Source organism: Argopecten irradians, chromosome 2 (assembly GCF_041381155.1).
Source record: "Argopecten irradians isolate NY chromosome 2, Ai_NY, whole genome shotgun sequence".
Classification (NCBI taxonomy): domain Eukaryota; kingdom Metazoa; phylum Mollusca; class Bivalvia; order Pectinida; family Pectinidae; genus Argopecten; species Argopecten irradians.
Genome location: NC_091135.1, coordinates 25973934 through 25995940, shown reverse-complemented (window position 1 = coordinate 25995940; position 22007 = coordinate 25973934). Strand labels below are relative to the sequence as shown.

General features: G+C 33.4%; 1 protein-coding gene across 1 annotated transcript; it reads left to right on the top strand.

Annotated features, from left to right (window-relative positions):
* The first annotated feature begins 794 nt into the window (after window positions 1-794).
* On the top strand, window positions 795-14461 carry LOC138314941 (major facilitator superfamily domain-containing protein 4A-like). Its single transcript, XM_069255595.1, has 4 exons — window positions 795-975; window positions 4318-4554; window positions 7964-8249; window positions 9245-14461. The coding sequence occupies exons 2-4, from the start codon at window positions 4420-4422 to the stop codon at window positions 10435-10437; spliced, it is 1614 nt and encodes a 537-aa protein (XP_069111696.1). The 5' UTR covers window positions 795-975; window positions 4318-4419; the 3' UTR covers window positions 10438-14461.
* The last annotated feature ends 7546 nt before the right edge of the window (window positions 14462-22007 follow it).

Below are 22007 nucleotides of genomic sequence, written 5' to 3'. Positions count from 1 at the left end.
ATGTTATGCAGATATTCGATATACGTAAACTTCTCTTTCAATGATTTTAGCAAAGCATGTGACACCTGTTGCCGGACTGGTTGCACTCATCACAATGCTCATTTAAAACTTTTTCTCAGGTGCTCATTTAAAATTTTTTCTCAGTTACTCATTTAAAACTTTTTCTCAGTTATCAAAAAACACTTTGTATGATGTTTATCATGTTTTATTATTCCAGGCCATGCTATTGTTTCTGAGATGACAAAAGTGGTTCCTGGGATAACGACAAAATACTCTTGACAAATAAAAAAAAATGAATTCCTTAATCCTCATTTGAAATGGTTCTCTTATATCTATGATGTAGTGAAAGTTCATACGTCATGCTACACTCCTTCGTAATTTATACCGAAAATATGTTTAGATGAAAGTGTTAGCAATGTAGATTGATGAAGGGTGTGCATTCCTCTTTAAAATTCACCATTCCGATTATGTATGTTTTGCTTCATGCATGTCACGTACGTATGACAGAAAGCTAGCTTCCTAAAAGTAAAGTATGTGTTTATTGTAATACATGTAATAAAAATGAGCGAGAATGATTCGAAGAGGACGCAATGAAATGTTGACACAATGCACGTTGTTTTGACAAAATTGTCAACCATATATCACCTTTAAAAAGTCTTCATCCAGATAATAGGCGTCATTTAAAACATTCTCATATAAAAATAAAACATTATTGTCAACTTGAGCAATTTTACATCTCACTGTCACTTCATCTTGCCTAAAAACATTTTATTACATCCATGTAGTCATGTGTTACCGGAATTTAACATAACAATGTCTTTCTGTGTGAAAAAAAAAGATATGCGTATTTTAACTCTGAAAGGCGTTTACTTACAAGATAACAGGCAATCTGTGACATACTCACGTGTTATTAAGATTTCAAATTGTCTAAATTCATTCGTTTTAGTTACGGTCTAAGCTACGCCTGTGAAAGAGGTATGCATTTTCGTAAATTTGGTTTTCATTGTTTAATATCTAATGTATCTTCATACATTGTATATATATCTTTATATATTGTATCTATATCTTCATACATTGTATATATATCTTTATATATTGTATCTATATCTTCATACATTGTATATTATACAAATATTTCATGGTTTACTGTGCTCTAGTTCATAATATTTAACCCGAGGTGATGGTAATAAACAAATGTTATATTGCACGAGGCCGAAGGCCGAGTGCAATATAATATTTGTTGATTACCACCACCGAGGGGTAAATATTATGAACTAGAGCACAGTAACCCATGGAATATTTGTTTTATTACATAATCACCAGTTTTCAGTTGAATATTGTTATAAACCGAATATGACAATCATTTAACAAAATCATCAACACCGCACCGTACGGAAAAGCTTCAAATCCTATTGAAGTTTGACGTATAGCACACGAACGTCAGGTTGTAACTCCGGTTTGGATGTCTTATTGTCTTCTTTAACATTATTAGACCTGCATGCAGCCTTTTAATTTAACTCATTCATCGTGTCCGTCCTCTACTCGATACTAACGTCTACATGACGTGCTTGATTCAAGATCTATTAAGTTAGCGCGAAATTGAACGTGAACCTTTGTGACGTCATAATAACGTTACTCACTGTTACGCGCGATTCCTCGGAAGTTTTCTACAAAACTAGACAACAACAGCGAGGTGTTCCTAAAGCCGTGCAATATAACATCTCGAACCGTGCAATATAACGTTTCCATGGAAGCGTGCAATATAACTTTGAACAGTGCAATATAACAAGGTTTGATTGAACTGTCGGGATAATAGTTGAAAATATGATATTTCTTCATATATAGATTGGTGTAAACAAATTATGTAATAAATATCTTTATATATTGTATCTATATCTTCATACATTGTATATATATCTTCATACATTGTATTTATATCTTTATATATTGTATCTATATCTTCATACATTGTATATATATCTTCATACATTGTATATATATCTTCATACATTGTATATATATCTTTATATATTGTATCTATATCTTCATACATTGTATATATATCTTCATACATTGTATATATATCTTTATATATTGTATCTATATCTTCATACATTGTATATATATCTTCATACATTGTATCTATATCTTCATACATTGTATATATATCTTCATACATTGTATATATATCTTCATACATTGTATATATATCTTCATACATTGTATCTATATCTTCATACATTGTATCTAAGTCAAACATCGTTATGTTAGATTGATGTTTTACTTTTATTTATTTACTCTTATCATAATGTGTATGTTTAGATATGTATTACATGTACTCATATTCATTTCCTGCTATACTTCCACATATTCATATATTATGTATACTTAAATCATATTTATTTGGTGCAGTTGATGAAGTTAATTCTCTTTATCTACCAAAATGCCAATTATGATTGTTAGCGACGAAATGACTAATGTGGCTCTTAAAAGATAAAGACCAGGTGCATTTTAACAGTGGCTATATTTACTTTGTTTGCGTTTGTTTCCTTTGGTGACTTGTTTTCCCTTGTTGATGTGTCTAACAGTCGGACTTTCATTTACTATTAACCCAGAGCCAGTACAGCAGTCACTGTCGCTTGGTGTCATTATCCTTGTATGTAATACGATAATTGTGATAAAGTTTGGTATCAAATTAGATTAGCTGCAATTGGTAGAGGGTGATACTATCATGAACGAAAATTTTAACATTAAATAGAAACTACAATCATCACATTGTTATCTGTTGCTGGCATTTTTGTTTTAAGCTAAGACTCTGTGTTTCACAATAATACTAAACGCTATTCTGTTTGTAATCGGAGAAAGTTTCAAAGACTGTTTTTCATGAATATTTTATACTAATTTCACACCTGACATCTGTACGCCCTAAAACCTAAAAGGGAACTGGACTTAAACCACTAAAAGATGACATTGCAGGTTAAAACATTTTCGTATACGATAAATAGGGAATACCTCATTAATAATTCTTCATTCTTCTTCTGTAGTTTGCCTATTTATCTCTTTTCATTTTGCTATTACATATGTACTCCACCCTTTATGATTTTGTTATCTATTAGCTATACATCTTGTGTTTTTTGTATGCTTGAATAGATCAGCTCTGAATAATATGCAGCATATTTTATTTAATTCTTTCTAGCTCTTGACTATCCCTTTTAATTTGACATTGTATTACTGTTTACACTTTGCTTTATTAGCATACATGTACAATACACCCTGTTTAAACCTGTTGTTCAGCAATACATGTGTGATATACTAGTATTCATTATTAACCTATTTACGTTTTCTGTGATACTTATAATATGTGCAGCCTCATGTTAGTGCCATTTAAACATTGTCTTGTTATACACGCTTGCTTAAAGGGCCAATTCACTCAGGCTAATTCTTTTACATAAGCAAGAAGAAAAATATGGCATAAATGTATTGTTCTACATTTCTTATGAAACATTTAACTCAATATATTGACAAATTCCACGTTATTTTCACGTATTTTAATTGATACCGTTGTAACTACAAATCGTTGATCAATACGAATAAGCAGGTACGATATGTACTCTGTACCCATTCCCGAGCCAAAGTCACGCACGTTAAACAAATGAACTACATAACCACTGAGGAGGTAATAAAATGATTCTTAGGCAAGACAATTCATCTAATAAGGTAAACCACTACTGTAAGAGCGATTTGAGCAGTTCTAGACAAAAGTTGCATTACTCTACGAGCAAGGGACAGGGTTCGGCATACAAGTTGTTCGACCACAATGTGTAATGGCGGACAGCGAGCGAGTTTGAAAGTTTCACACACATTTCACCACCATGGGCTTTTCGAGCATATCACAGTAAAACCGACTGATCTAATTTCCATTAGAACAGGTTTTTTCCCGATATATGTACAAATTTTAATGTTGTCTTAGACTGAATTGTCCCTTCAACTTACCCGCATGTTGCATTGTATATATTTTATTATGTTATTTATTTGCTTTCTTAATTGATTTGTCGCAATATTAGCTCTACAGGGCTAATGCTGTTTTGTTACTCAATATGCGACGTTCAGTAAAAATACTTGTATATTCTGTCTTTTATTCTTTCATTCTTTCCTATACAAATATGTATAAAAGGTGATGGACGCATACGATGACATGCACATTTAAGACAGACGTTCAAGGGATATCTAATTTACGAATTTTAACCCTGCACGAGTAATTGATATTCACATTTGTGTATTTAACCCCTGATCGAAGGTTATCTTGGCTTTTGTTAGCAGTGTTGTGTCGAGGACAGAACACACGTGTTGGTACCGTGCTACTTAAATAACAGCGTTGTACGTATAGTAGCTCCGCAGAAACAGCTGATCCGCTGCAGCATGCACAGGGGAGGAGGAGACAGATGTACAGGCAGTCGGTGTGGTAATGTCATGTATAGACGATTAATCCAGGATCAGTTATACCGCCAGAATGTCCTTACATCGCTGGCCGTGTATGGCATTTTTGCTGTGTTAGTAAGTATTGCACAAAGAACTGTGTGTTATTTTATGGTAGAATGATTATGAGCAGTTTATTTATTTTGCATAACCAGGCCTATGTGATAATGTTTGAAATACATGTAGCAGGTTATAAATCGACTATGCAAGTATACCATTGTAGGGTTCTAGTTTTCCTAAAATAACATTATGAGAATTGGTTGATGATTTGCGGTCAAGGTCAGTCTGAGTGTAGTAGACAACACATACTGAACAAAACAACCGAGCAAAAATCTAGTACGTGTGTCAGCTGGTACACAATACCACGTTAGTTTTTTATGTGTGCTCATGTGTTCAAACGAGACGTGGTGAGTCATTTGGGGGCATATTTAACAATATAGTTTGGTTTTGCTTGTTCCCAATTTCAATACATATTTAGAGGAGGTTTGTTTTAAATATTATAAGGTGTAGAAGTTTAGTAATGTTATTTTTAGAATGTTGCCATACATCTATGTTCATTGTAAATGTGTCTTAGCAATCTGGTGTCTTAGTTCCATTGTTTTCGCTCTTTTTAAAATGTGAATATGAATTATCATGACAGGCTTTTATACTTTGTTAAAAAGGCGTTGTTAAAAAGTGTCAAAATCCCGTTATTCCAATATCTTTAAAAAGCACTTACAAGGAAGTTCATCCCTATAAGATAGTTAGTATATAATAGCATTACGAATGCAAGTGATGCATCATTCATTTTCTTTCTTTTTAAATCAAACAATCCTTGTAACAAATACAATTGAACCTCGATTACTGTAACTTATCAATCTCAAACCTCCACCCGCGCATAATTCGAAATATCTTATTAATGCAATGTAATATATCACTCTATATTTACACTTAACTTGGAAATTTCTGGTCTTCTTATTCTTATTCAAATTAAGTGCGGAGATTCTCTCTTCATTCCTAAATATGAGCAACACCTAAAAGCTAAGTGCGCGTGGCGTTAAGCACTAAATTGAGTGAGTAAAAATACTAAATATAAAAACAAAATAAATCTATGTTCTCTATTAAGCTTGGTATGAAATTTCATTAACAACATTAAAATCAAAGGCAAAAAATAGTTTACATACGACACTTCCAAATCTTTCTACTATTTCAGCAATACATTGCATTATGCATGGCACTCCTGTGTTTTTATAGTGCTATATTACTGAAGCATGCTACCAAAGACACCAAGCACCACACCCAACTCGGTCATATTATACTGACTACGGGCGAGCCACTCGTACCAATCCTGCTGAGCGCTAAGTAGGAGTATAAACTACCACTTTTATAGACTTTTGTGTGTGTCTCGGCCAGGGGACAGAGCCCAGAGCCTACCTCACAGGGGCGGCGAGCGCTCAACAGACGGACAAAAAGAGTCGGTGTCAAGAGAGACATTAGTTATAAGAAAGTTAGTTAAGAAGAAAAGAGATAAAATCCCAAATTTAGTCGCCTTTTACAATTATGCAATGGGGGAGCAGGTACAATTCTAACGCCTTACCTGCAGTGGCTGTGGATCATGTTACGGTGACGTGAAGATAGTGACATAGAATGACCATGTCTGTGCACAAACAACTTCGTAGTAATTGCAATGTAGAAGTATGGATTTTTCTTTTAATAACATGAGCCAACTTTGCGTATAAGATATTTGAAAGATTTTAACAAAAAATGTTGATCCATAGATCTGCATGTTTTTCCCTTCAAAAAACTAATGGCGTTAAGCATAATCAACCAACTAATGCATTGAGCTCCGGAGAATGATACGAGGTAGGATAATCACCCTGTCTATTATCTTACAGGATAAGTGATGACATCGTCCGGCATATATGGAGATAAATGTGCTTGTTGTCCGAAAATGGTAACGAATTCTGCGGTCTTCACTTTTCTCTTTTTCTCGACCCATGCCTTCATTCTAGCCCACTACTCTTACCTTGATGTGAGTACTCGCCCCTGTGAGGAAGGTTTTGGGTTCTGTCCCCTGGCCGAGACGCTCTATGCCCTCAAAAAGTTGTTGTTTAAGCTCATATTGAATGTACAGCCTAAAATTGTCATTGTCATGTGATTTGGTTGGTTCTGCTGGTGTTTTTTTTACATTGTTTCAACGAGATGACAATACAAAATGGCAAAAGTTGTCTTTTATAGATGGAGACAAAACGCAAACACACACAAAACATATAACAAGCATCACATGTCAACCCACTGTCTGACAGAATACAAGGGATACGGTCTTGTCTTACAGGATGATTCTAGTTTAATATAACAAATATTATGTCGCATTAGTAAAACATTTGACAAATGTTTCATCGTTTGTCAATACTTTCTTTGAATAAAACATAAACACCAACAACATCAACAATAATACCCTCTCAACCCATCCTCGATCCTCAAGGGGTTCCAATCACTTACCATCTTTCCACCTCTCATCGTAAAACTGAAGGTAGCTCATAGGGAAAAAATGAACAAATCACAGGGGAGCAAAAGAACTTTTGAAGACTACAGGGAGAGCGACGCCCAACTTCAAAGCCACACAGTCAACCACAGTGTACCGTTATACCCCTGGAATATCGAGAAACACACAAATCTCTCATTATCACACTTAAAAGCTTAATTTTGACAGTAGGACATAATTAAGTCATTATTACGTTGTCGAGGAAGGGTGAACATAATGTTATTATTTAGCAAAATCATGTATTTTTATGTATGCCATTGACATGCAAAAGAGCCTTACCTTCACATGTAGTTCCAGCAGATGTCTTGATATATTTCTTTCAGAGGGATTAGATAAGAGGAATTGTGGTGATTTTTTTACAAGTTTATTATATTGTTGAATATACATGCATGTGAACATATATTCAAATCTGGCTTCATGCAAGTCCGATGTTGTATCGAGGTCATTAGACTTAAATTCTTTACAACCAATAACCACTATTGATAAATATACTATGCAGATGCTACTTCTTACTATGGAAGTTGGTATGTATCTTTAATATTAGTTTAAATCTGCTGAACAAAACAGGGGATCCATACTTGTTGCAAGTTGTATATTTGTTCATAATTGATATTGTTTATATTAATGTTCACCATCAGGGGAGCGGAACGTCTGGTCTAGCGTTTGTCGGCCAAACGTTGCCGTCTGGGTGTGTGCAATATTTTAGTTGTCTTCTTTTTAAACGTAATATCTAGTTAATAATCTACCATGTTACGACAAAATTATACCACACTATTTAAAAATGATTTTTAAGCTGGGATGTACAACTCATAAAAACTGCACTATTGAAACGTAAATGCCCCCATTACATTATCGTAAAAGGCAACGAGATGTAAAATGTATTCTTCTCTTTATGTGACTAAAATTTACCCCTTTAGAAGGTTAGAATGAATGATTCATATGACGATGTTTTATTAATTGTAGGGAGGCATCAAAAGTCAGCTGGGGCCTGCGTTCCTTGACCTCCAGAGTATATGTGACGTGGGATTGGACGAAGGGTCATGGATAGTAACAAGTCTGTATATCGGCTACACGACTGGGGCCCTAGCCAACGGCTTTCTTTATCAGCACAGTAACAGCAACCTTCTGTTTGGGTTCAGCGCCCTAGGCCTGGCGGTCATCCTGGTGGTCATCCCATGGTGTACTGTATACGGCCTAATGGTCGGTTGTCATTCTATCATGGGTCTAATCATCGGACTTATAGACGCAGGTATTCTATATATTACTATATGTAAGATATGATTTTCTCTTCAAAATCTTTTTGGAGCAGCGATATCCAAATAGTTATGTTGGAAACATATCACAACCTGTGGGAAGCATATTTCAGGGCAAGTACCGAGGGTAACTCCTTCATCGGCAGTTGCCAGGTACTTTCCTCATGCAGTGATCCATTACCCGGTAAGGGTTTGAGTTTGTTTTCTCGGTTTTTTTTTGTGCTAGGAAAGTTTGGCTTTTCCAGCCTCTTAATGACAACCGCAACTATATCAAAGTTAAATCTCAGATCAGGACGTTTACCTTACGTTGTGGCCTGATACTAAGTCAAATGAATCTAAAATTTTACAATGGCAAAAAAAGGTACAGTACAAACCTGAGTTGACCATTATCAAAACAGTATTATGTCGGACCCATGCCTTAAAAATCTTAATCACGACACTTGTACAGTATATAATGACATTGTCTTCAGTTTCAATGTGCATCATGCCATGACTTCAAAATCAAATACTTACAATTTTCAGTATCATTCATGACAGGGTAACAGACTTTCATCCAGTTTCGGGGTTTTGAAGAATCTAGATCAAAAGACGATATAAATGCACTATAGTTAAGGCGTAATGGTTTCAGTAGTTTTTGGTTTTTAGCTTAGACGATTTGATTGATATTCATACCTCATGACAATTTACTGTATACAAAATAATGCCCAAGTCTTATCGAATAGAATATTATACAAACTCGGACATTTTGTCCCTGTGTTTATTTTGGAAGAAATAATGTATGTGTTTGGGCTTTCTTTGTTGATAACGTGAAGCATGTGGTCACTGTAAATGTGTGTAACGGGCCCATTGCTACTGGAATCTACCAATGAGTTCTGTAGCTCCATTTATGAAGGTTTGATTGAAATGTGCGGATACTTATATTTTATGATTGATCAATTGAAGTGTAATTTGCCTAGCTTTAATATTTACATTTTAAACGTATATTTTGTAGCTGGAAATGCTGAAATCATCCGTCTTTGGAAAACCAAAAGTAAGACCACTCTTGTGGGTCTCCACGTCATATACAACGTTGGCGGTGTCATTTCACCATTGATCATCGCACCGTTCCTCGCAAGAAAGTCTGACGTGACGGAAGAGTTAACCCCTACACCAGTAGTCGAAACAAATAGCATCTCTTTACAACATTCAACTTACAATGGAAATTCAACAGCCAACATAACTCAGGTGTATGACGGTCAAGGAGTTTCCAGGATATATATAGCCTACATACTTTCCTCTGTGTTTTGCGTACTTCACACGCTGTGGTTTAGTGTCTTATACTTCTCTGAAAAGAAAGTTAAAGATATTGAAGAAATCCGAATCAACAAAGATATTCCAAAAGAACCCCAAAAGTCAACTGAACAGGAACATGGATATTTGACAGAACATTTACTTTCTGACGGACAGAAACCGTTAGCAAATCATCAAGAAGTGACCATTGAAGCAAATGACATCGGAACACCAGTCAGCAATATAAACGAAAAAGAAGAGAAACAATCCGGGAAAATAAATCCACCTATCCCAAGACAACTGCAGATTACTGGTCTCGTTGTCATGGTATGCATTGGTACCATGAGTAACGCCATCGATTTCACGTTTTCTACTTACCTGTCATCCTTCTGTGTAGAGTACCTCTACTGGAGTAAGACCAGTGGGTCAATGATAACATCTCTTCTATTCATCATGGTAGTCATTGGTGGGACATTGAGTATGTTACTGTCCAAATGTATAAACAGTGTTATCTATGTTGCTATACAGGTAACGCTTATCCTCGTGGCGTTATTACTACTGACAATGAGCATAAACCTTCATTTGACAGCAGGTGTTTGGTTTTCTGCGCCATTGGTAGGATTTGCAAAATCGGCAATATTCCCTCTAGTGATATCATGGACGAACAAAACTTTCATCCGTGTATCGGGTCGAGTGTCATCAGTTTTCTTTGTCGGGGCTATGGGTGGGTGCTCAATCAATCTATTTTTGATGGCGTCTGTCATGGAGCGTATGGGTAAAATCTGGTTCTGTTATGTTATTACGATGGAAAGTATTATTCTAATCGTATTCTTTGTAATAGCCGTGTCACTATCACAATATGTCAAACGATGGAAAGACGGACATGAAGATGAAAAGCAAAGTGAGCAAACGTGATCAAAGCACCAGTGTTATTCATAACTCGATTTGATTATCCAAATATGTGTTCTTATATCATGATATTCATACTTATTCACACAAAAATGTAGGGTTAATATGATATTGTGTCCATATTGTTTCACCAGATATGCATAGTATGCGTTGATGTAATATAACAACATGCCACTCTCTAAATGTCACCGAGCTAAACCTAATAACAACTAGCCTATACAAAAATGTTCCTTAAAGTCGCGTGGTTGTAAAGGAAATGTAGTTTTATTTGCCATTTCATACAATTCTCCGCTTTTATCAAGAAGGGAAATTTTAGTACATGTACTCTTACGCAATAACTCTATGTATTTATGTAATCCGGCGTATCTGTTTTGAATTGAGAAGGATAGCCGTTCGAGCATAATGACAATGAAAAAAAGGATAACAATATGTATGTAAGAACTTGCTAAGATATCAAAATATTCAAAACATAAAATAATGCACATTCATTATATCTAGTGGATAAAATTTTATCAAAAATGTATATTGAAATGAAAATAAAAAAAAACAAAACAAATTGGTTGTTCAAACTACATCCTTACATTTTAATATTTGTTTGAAGTTCGACTCTATGAAAGAGTTTACCAATAGTCATATATTGGACAGTATATTCAACCTCAAATATCTGAAAAGTAATTCAATAACACACCTACTCTTTTCCTATTTGAAAAGTGAAAGAAAATAACACCAAGTTCAATAATTGTTACGTGTTTTCCAAAATGTATGGAGCTACCTGGTACCATAACAATTCAATATCAAAACCGTGATATCGGAGCAAAATGTTTTTACACCAAATTTTCTTAAGGATGTACTCCTCTGAGAAGTCAAAATTTTCTTGTATTAAACTTTTTTTCTCGTATAGATTTTTGGAAATAAGAGTTTATGCCATAAAAGAAAATGGAAGAAAAAACATATGTCCGTGTGCTCGTTTTTTTAGCTAATGTCACTCAAAGATACCTAGTTGACAAAATATTGGATTTTATATGAATTTTGCCGTTTTGACCATATACACAAGAGATTAAAGCTATAATTTCCTAATGAGGTGTTTGATATGTATGGATGTTTGTAGAATTTATTTTCCAGTATTCTTCTTTAAAAATTACCAGTTTTAATTAATAAGACTAATATTTTTTCTCAGAATAACAACATATGCTACCCCTACCCCCTTGATTTTTAGCTACAAAATGCACCATTTTCTGTCATTTTTGCCAAATTCAACCCATTGTAGAAAAAGTTCTGGTATTAAACTTTTGTTAATATTTTGGATATCAACAGGGATAGGGTTGTTCTTTCTAAATCAGGCAGAAAAAATGGGGGGGTCCGTGTGCTTACTTTTTTGCCTCATATAAATTAAAGTGCTCAAATTATCATTAAATATAAAATAAAGTGACAAACGTGTATCATTTCACCACATTAATGCTCAATATTTTAATTACCATGAACCCAGTAAAGATTTACAGGAAAAATTAGCTTGATACAGCTAAAAATACTTGCGCAGTGATGATTTAAGTTAAAACAATTTCAGTTAAAAATGGTAAAACTGTGGCTCTACTCAAGGTAAAAAAACACACAATTTCAAAATGGCCGCCAAATGGGTCATTTCTTAAAATCCCCGTATAAAAAAATCTACTAAAAACAGAAATGTAATTTTTTGACAAAATTTGAAACTGGCAACTTGTTACAGATATTGATAGATTGTATTTGAAAATCTCATAACTTCTTTGATCTATGTCGAAACGAGACTTCAACGGGACTGAAACCTCAGAAGAATACATCCTTAAGATATTTTAGTATCTATATAAAAACCGAAGAAGAAATAACAGCTTAGAACATGGATTCTAGAACGTAATACATTGTATTCCATTCGTATATTGTTTGTTATTGTATTAGATTAACATATGTATTGCATGGCATATTACTGAATTATCCTTTCAATAATATTCAGTTTCATGCAATTCAAATAATTTATTTAAATGGAAATATTCCCAGCTTTCGTCTGATCAATCGGTAAACGAACAGACCAAACTGCTGTCAAACAAGTTACATGTTAAAATAGGATATGTTGGCTGAGTTGGAAGACACCGTCAAACAGTTACGATTGAAGAGTTAACAATCTGGTGGTGTGATGTCGGAATACCACCAATGATAACAATTACCAAAATCACAAGGAGCGGGTATACTTTTAAACTACTAAAACGATAAAGGAACCAGGTACTCTGGGATAGTAAGCGTTCTCTTGTTTCCAATTTCTCAATATGATTCAATTCAGATTATTCATTTCATCAAATTTCAAAAAAAAAAAAAAAAAAAAAAAAAAAATAGTAATCGGAATAGAATATGATTTAACAAAATACTATTTTTTAAACATGGTCAAGTAGGAGAATTGTCATGTTGTCATAGATGAATAGAATTACATATTTACTAAGTAAGAAAGTGCTAAGTGTTAATATATACTTAAAAAGTAAGAAAGTGTTGTGTACTTGTGAATAAAAGTGTATTGACGAGGAAAAAACTAAGCAAATGAGTGAGTTTGTGTGTGAATGTTAGTATATGGGTGAATATAATCCACATCATGGGAAAGTGTTATGTAAGAGTGTAAGGGTGTGTATGAATAAAATTATCTACAAGACAGAGTAAATATTTTAATCATGACAATTGATTAGTTATCTTGTGTATATTTCATGTATTTATGAAAAAAGCTCAATAAAATGTAAATTTAAAAAAGTAGGATAATTGTGTGAAATTACAGTTGGCCCATTTAATAACTTCTTCTATGTAGTCACCTCTTTTGGAAAACGTTCCATTTTCAAAGAACACAGGTGTTCCTGAAATCTGTAATGAGAAACGACGATGGCAATTATATCTAAGGAATAAATGTTCACAGTTTTGATAAGTTTTGAGCGAAATATTTATTTTTACAAATATGATTTCCTTGATGTAATGGTCCATCGGAATGATATTGTAGTTACGTTACGATGTAAGGGAACAGACAATTATATATTCGTCTACCACAGTACACTGTATTCTTAAACATCCATTTTAACATCCATGGTCATGTAAGGACGGTCTCCCATGTATGCGGTGTGCAGCGTGTGTGAAGTGCGTGTTTTGGGAGAGTAGGTTATGTTCGTGTTGTGGTTCTTGTATAGTGGAAGTGCTGTCCTTTTTATATTGCTATATTACTGAAGCATGCCACCGAAGACACCAAGTAACACACCGCACCCGGTCACATTATACTGACAACGGGCGAACCATAAGCAGGAGTAGAAACTACACCTTTTATAGACTGGTGTGTCTTGGCCAGGGACAGAACCCAGAGCCTACCTCACACGGGCGAGTGCTCAACAAAAGGCCAGAAGTTCTTTTCTAGCGCCCTAACTGCAGGGCAACTAAAACAATCTCTTTATATTTCAGTTTAATAATTATGTAACAGATCGACAGCTGTCAGCGGCATTTTACTAGAATATTCTGAGGACATAATGAATAAGCTATCTGATGCAGCAATATCGATTGAGTGGACAATGATAATATAATGAGGTGATTCGAAAGAGTATGCGTTCCTATATTTAAAACCGCGTCTACCATGCAAATCTAGGCTAAATAATCTGTAAAGTGGCAATCATAAATGTAGAAAATATCTTAGATACTTCATGATTTACCTAATTTGCTGTCGTATATATATAACGACATTGATTACTGCCTCTCGAATGTAATTTGATCCTTAGATATATACTAAAGGAATTGCATAACGGTACACTGTGGTTGACTTTGAAGCTGGCTGTCCGTCGCTCACTCTCTCTCTCTCTCTCTCTCTCTCTCTCTCTCCTTCACAGGAATTATCTGCAGGTCTGTGATTGGTCAGGGTTTTTTTCCTGAACTGCTCCTTCCAGTTTTAGTATAAATAGTCCAAATATGGATATAACGTAATTGATAGTAACCCCTTGAGTATAGAAGATGACAACGGACATGCAATGAAGTATTATTACTAACAATTAAATCATTGAGAAGTTGAAATCATTTTTATGTCTTTTTTATATAGTTGCATGATGGTCCTGGTGGATTAGCTGCAAGTCAAATGATTCTTAAGGGTCTGTAATTTATTTGGTAAAGACGATAGTTCACAATGTTCTACGTTCTTGTTTTTGCATTTCTAGGAACATAATATCGTCATCATCAAAGTATGAAGACTTACGCTTGAAAAGACTGCTTAACGAATTGAAAAATAAGACTAGATGAAGGAAAGCTTTGAAATGTTATTGGTGCAATTTAGGAATGAAGAAGTAAAAGGTAACATGAACGTTCGGGAAACTATTGAATTGTTCGTTAAGACCGAATAAAACATTAATTTATCTTTTTATCATTTTTAACTGAAAATAACTGAATACACTTGTGATTGACTCACGAAAAACATTACATATTTTTATTTGAGTTATTTCCCTTCAATTAGTATCGCAGCTTAGTGGGACTCGAGGCTGTTACAGATCACTGAACGCTCACAAAATAACAGATAAAATACCCTAATATCGAAATATGTTTTAGAAGTAACGGCTTACAGACGAAATTCCAGAATACTACAGGAATGAATGTTTTGTGTTTACTTCTATCCTACTGATCGCCTATTGTTGAGATATATGTTTTACAGACTTACAGATACAATTCCAGAATACCAAAGGAATGACTTTTTGTGTCCACTTCTATCCTACTGATCGGCTATAAGCTAATATACACTTGGGTGTTTTTATGCTCTGATCTTTTTGAAGATAAGGAAATTTTATTTTGTGGACGCTGATTCAATAAGTTTAATAAATCTTAACTTGTTAGGGCTTGTGAACTAACATTTCCTTTTTTAAACATTTTCTTAGCTATAGAAATAAATAATATGAAAGTATAATATGGATAACGTCTGCATCTCCACCTCTTTCACAAATTGAACAAATAGTATATCTTTCAAACGAGCCTTAAAATATATTGTGAATAGAATTTATAATCTTATTTGGTACTAAAAGTATTTTCAGATCGCCACGTATGTACCCTACTGTGATTGGGATTTTATATGTCAAATCTTAAAACCCTTGGATATCATGTACTACCACACCTCGACAACATGCCTATAAGATATATAGTATTAGAATTTCGCAATGTAACCAATGCATATGTATTGTGATGATTCATCTCTCAAACAATACAACACTAGCATTTTCGAGTATACCACGCTAACATACATAGTAAGGTCACGATTTTGACCAACGGCTTAAAAGATTTATTCTAATACTATTTTCTATTGGCATTCTACCCAGATCTTGATCAATCATATGACTCGGAGTAACTTTCCATTTCCAATACTATCCTGTCAACCTCGTTCATCCCATTGCGACCTTGATACAGGTACTATTTCAGCTAATCATCACTATGTATCAGATCGCCATCACAGTACAAACATTAGTAACCAAACAAAGGGCTAAGTAACAAATGGTGATCGTGCGAACAAGGCTAATTACAAACATACAATACTATGGATTAGCAGTGTTACCTCTACACCTTAGTGTAAATTAGCTCGAGTTACTCGTGTTAACGTAGATGAAATAAACAGTATAATCGATTGACGGGTAAAACAAATATGTAAAATAGTTTTAGGGTTATATGATATATACTAAGTTCCTTTCCCAAACTAATTGGGCCGCTATCATACAGTTGTTTTAAAATGTGGCCTACAAATTACCATTAGTGCTCGATTTCTTAATTTCGATTTCCAAACCCACTCCAGTTAGGTGCAGGCTATAATTGTTTATTTTCCTCTAAATACCATCTTATATTCAGGTCGTTAAGCAAAATGTAAATGAATTCCCAATGGATGTAAATTCGTATTTATTTATCTATTCACTTATCTATATTTTGATATGAAAAATATAGAAAAATACGCGAAATTCGACTCAGAAATAGTTATTTATGAATGAGGAAGTACTGGAGATTACGTTTTTATATAGTGATAACTATTTAGGTTGTAGTCGATTGACACTATTTTAAGACATCAATTATTGTGGGCTTAGTAGTGTTGACGTTGGTTCTAAAGGAGTAATACTTTCATACTTTAATTTGAAACGGAAGAGTAAATAACACAGGAAAATTTCCATGCATAAGTGGAAAGGCTTAGTTGCACATGATTTATTACATCTATGCCAGAAATAGCTCATAGAAAAAACACCCTGCTATACTTAAGTTGAAAGCTTGTGGCCCACTAAAAATTCTAATTTGTTAAGTACTTGTTCTGTTTTGGAGACACTAAGGAAAACACTGCCGCTGATCTCAATACCCCCACTGGGACGTGATCATATCAGTATTGTACAGTTCGATATCTGGCAACATTTCAAAAGTATATCAGTATATACACACAATAAGGTATTAGTATTAACAAACTGTACAACAGTTGAATTTCGAGGGCAGATTAGGAATCCGCAAATTTTAAATACCAAAGAAATATTACGAAATTATTTAATGTACCTTAGAGCAATAACTCAAAAGACTATATAATAGTAAACCGCAAAACTTGACCTACGCAAAATATTAATACGCTCCGTATTAGAAACTGCGAAAATTGACCCCATGAATACAAAGCACTACACAGAATGTAGATGTGTAGAGAAATTACGTTTGGACAATGTTATAGTTCCATATTAACTAAAATAGTTATCAAATAACAGTAATATCGATATTGCAAATGATTATGAGATATGGCTTTATAAGACGTTTTATATTTTATAATGCCTAACAACTTAATTAAAGATGGATTCCCGCAAAGCAGGACACAGTGTCTTTTAGCGTGAATGTTAGTCCTTGTGTTAATATAATACTGATCCAGCCCATACATACTTTACCTGGTATGGGTGGATATACTTCAAAAGCATTGAAGGTACAGTTCTGTGTTTATATATATAAAAAAAGTGAAAAAAACGACCTCCAAACGATGTAGGAAATGGGTTAAGCGTAATTAAGTAAATATCAAAATATCTTGTTCTCTGGAATTGCGTGTAGTAATTTATTTTCTGTTGGTTTATAGTTTTTACTTTAAGGATTTTTGTTACACATAATTAAAACAACGTGGTATTCATGTAAAGATAAATATTGCGTTGTTCGAAATTAATATATTTATATTAATGCCAATGACCTATAATTGTGTCAAACGAAAAAAGTTCGTTTTACCATGCCAGAAGAATTTCTGTAATTATATCTAAATAATGAAGGTAATTCGTGTCTTTTGATCTGATCACAAAATATTTATTTTGGTTATCTTCTCACTATTATGTAGTTATGACATTAGTTATTGTAATATAAACAATGTACGTAGTTGTTTAACAGTTCTCAGTTTCTTCTATATGGTTCACTCAATCAATTTGTCAACTAAAATCATCCTATCACTAAGTTTATCATATGATTCTAATTATTGATTTTGATATCTGTTGCGCCGTCCTGTGATTGCACGAAATAGTAATAGGCTACTAAATTTGGGATCTTATCTTTAATATTTTACATAGCTGACTTTCGTCTTCCTAACGTGGACACGATTTGTCTTGAACAAACATGTACATGCTATCTACCCAACTCGTTGGACCAGGAAGACGTAATTGCGGAATTCCCATAACGTCAGCGATATTTAACTACAGTTTGTATACATAGTGTTATGACTATGAAAATGAGACTACTTTATAGACTAGCTATTTTTATCATTAGTGTTATTATGGTTAAGGGAAACATGTATACCTGTGATGAAAATTACGCACTTCAAAGCAAATTTAAAATGACAAAGCAATAAAAATCATTACTATTTGAACTAACCAAGGACATTGGCATTCTACGACTACCAATTAGAAACAGTTTTACATATTCATGAAGAGAATTGAGATACGTTATTTCAACGAAAAGTGATGCGTGGGCTGTTAATGCCATCAATAATATTTTTTTCTGGGATCATAAAAGTTTAGTTATTATTGTTGCTTTTTCTTCAATTTTAACCATTTTGATATCTTTAATCTACCATTTGACTCATAAATATTGATCGGTTATTGATTATTTTAGAATGAAAATAGATTTTGTAAATTGCTTAACTATCCTAATTTTACTTGTCGTAAACATTCTGAATATAGCGACATCGTTGCTTTCACCTTTTTACACAAGTGTTCTATCACAATGATTACAAAATTATTTCACTATTTTTCCTTATAAAAATTAATAGAATTTCATACCTTACTTAGGATTTGATTTGAGAATGCATGTAGTGGAAAACGTGCCTGCTATTTCCATTGTATGAACATATGAGTCTATAAAACTTGGGGTCTTTCGTAGACCTATAGACGTATGCCTAAATTGTTTTATTCGTCCTATATCTCTCCAATTTTGTCCTGCTGATGATCGGCCATTTCTGTGAGGAAGGCTTTCTGTGACTTTGTTGACGTCGTAAATCAGTCTATAAAATGATATCCCTGCCAAACACATAAACAACTGGGTTACTAATTCTCCTGTCGTGTCACCGAACAGGGTACTGCAATGCCGTCAATTACATTTTGTAATCTATGGAAAGTTATTATTATTGTTTATTTATGCTATAATTGTATGAAGATTGAACAAATTTTGTTGATGTTATCGTCCGGAAACTAAAATTTGTGAAACAAGATATATTTAATAACAATGACCTTATGACCCCATATTCAATCTCAAGCTGTATTGTCTCATGTACTATCATTGTGTGAAATTTAATCAAAATCCATCAAGTGGTTCTCAAGTTATAATCTGAAAACCAAATCATGACAGACAGACAGTTTCACCGGCAGGATTCATTAAGGCAACACTCTAAACTATATACATAATGTCCATCTATACAATATTACTAAGCACAGCAATATATCTAAAACAATAGCAGGGTCGTCTTATTTCAGAAATACCTTAATTAAACAATTCATCACTTACATACCTACTTCATCACATATGTGTTTCATCATTACATTTTCCATAATTTATACATTTTCATTAACTCTTATTCTTATCTTACAGTAATTAATCATTTTTTTTATTTCTATGGTCTCATTGAAGTATGCATTGGTAAATACCAAAGCTAGTCATTGGGGTCCATACTGATCCAGCAATGTAAGAGTGTGTAATACTGTTCCGAGAGCCTTTATTCATAAAAAATACTTAGAAATAGGGAGCGTTCATAACAATGCAATTTTATCATTGCAATAGAATTTCAACACTAATCATTGCAACAGTATTTCAACATTTATTGCAATAGTATTTCAACACTATTACATCATTTTATCCATACCAGTATACTTTTGACTATAACATACGCCTACTCATATGATACTGGTGTCGTCTACATTATCATATCAGTGTTTGGAGTTGTATATCCTCTCAGACTGGTAGTAACCTGTCATAATAATTACAATATAATGATAAGCGGTTATCAGTCCACACCGATAACACGTTAAACGGCTTCTTATGTATCGGTTTGTCGATCAAACGAGGTGGCTAGTACTACGAGAATATTTTTTTTTATTTTTTTTTTACATGAGAAGATAAAAAATTCTCCTGTGAGCTAAAATGATAGTCACTATTTCTTGCTCATGGTCATTGATACTGTTTTCGTCAGCAACTTAAGTTTCGACCAATTATAAGGTTACGTATTATCGATAAGATAAGAACTCATTCAATAATAAACTTAATTTACAGAGGAAACAAAACCTGTTATGCAAATTTATCTTCGTCCACTAAATCTCATTTGAGAGGTTAAAAACTAACTGTTTTATATACATGTATGTATTAACTTATGTGAATACTACCTTAATATCATTGTGCAACTGCGCAATACACATAAACACTAACTCTCCTTGTGTACACTATGGTGTAATATTTTAGTTATAATATTTCCAAATACGAAGGAATTCACGATTTGTACCCATTTCACAATTTGTTATTCATTTCACAATTATTGCCCCTTGTTAATTTCGACTGCTATAACGGTAATGCCAGAATAGAAGTACTTATAAGATCACAGAGATTGTTCTTCCAACATTTGATTTTATTAAGATTGCTCAGATAGAAATACAAGGTTAAAGTTAGCATATGAGATAGCTCTACCGTAATTAGATTTTATTAAGATGCTATGATAAAAATGCAATATTAAATCTAGCATAACCACGTAATCTGTAAAATTAGCATATTGGGTTGTGCGTACGTGTTTAGTGCCTTGGTGTTGCCACAACAAAACCGTACTCAAACACAAACGTGTCGCCTCTATTTTTTTGTCATACAATATTGATCGATCAGTACCAACCGTAGAAGTGTTTTGCCTGGTGCGAAAGGTCGTTCGGTGAAATCTACACGTAGGTTCAATAACACCGATCGCACTAAACTTTATACATATTTAATGCTTGCGTTTTGCTGTAGGTTGACTTATAAAAGTGCATGATTTGGTTTGTCGTTACAGATTGTATTTTGAATGATTGTTGCTATATAATTAAATATTGCTATTAAAATAATCGTAAGGACGACACTGTTAACCCAAAACAAAAACGTTTTTATTTCCTGTTGTCTTTCTTTGTTATAGATCATAGTGGCATGTATACTAAGATATAAAACTAAGTTTGTTATTGTCTGTAAAATTACGTTACGTTGAAATGAAACATAACATTTTATATATATTTTTCAATGTCAAATTAATAATGTTATATATTTCCTAATTTTTGCTCTTCAAAAAATTGTTGTATATGATTCAATATGCCACTGACAAAAGTGGTAGTCATATTTTCAAGAGCAAAAAAATAGAAAATAAATTCGTAAATAAATAAATAATTTTGTTCATATGGATATTGTGGTGGGTTATAACGAAGAAAATCGATTCCATTACATAGTTGTTGTGACATGTTGCTTCTGAGTTATTAATTTCTTAATTTGTTGTTTGATTATCATAACCTATCTTATATTACATGTTTTTATCAACGATATCTAATCATCTTCAACAATATTGTTACCATGAAGTTATTCATGTTATTTTATTGTATTTGATATCAATATTTAATGTCGATTACATTGTGCGTGACATCATCACTTGTATCATTCAAAACAATCTCCTACCCACGCAAATGACGATGACATTTTTAAGGTAATTAATAAATAATGATTCTGCGTATAGTGATGTTTGTTGTTGTTTGTAGTATGCTCATATTGATCAGTCTGTATAGGAACATTTTACAAGTTTTGTTGTCGCTACATAGTCATTAAAAATACTACTAGAATATTACAACTGCAATGCCGACTAATTGTGTAATTATCACACCTATATTATCTAAATCTCAAATTCGTTTAACATCGGTGAAGTGAAAAAAATAGAACCAGTAACTCACGAAGGATAAGCGCCTTTCATCGACGACTTCATGCAACACATTCATCTATTTGTTCTCGTTGTTCAGAAACATATTTTGTTGAACCCCTTAACTCCCAAGAATTTTTAGCAGAGTTCCCAAAAAACCGACATTTTCTTTCAAAGT

Excerpts from the sequence above, each read along its gene's own strand:
- LOC138314941 (XM_069255595.1), top strand. The coding sequence starts at position 4,420 with ATGCACAGGGGAGGAGGAGACAGATGTACAGGCAGTCGGTGTGGTAAT. Across the intron at positions 4,555-7,963 it reads ATGGCATTTTTGCTGTGTTA|GGAGGCATCAAAAGTCAGCT; the intron begins GTAAGTATTGCA and ends TATTAATTGTAG. Across the intron at positions 8,250-9,244 it reads CATCGGACTTATAGACGCAG|CTGGAAATGCTGAAATCATC; the intron begins GTATTCTATATA and ends TATATTTTGTAG.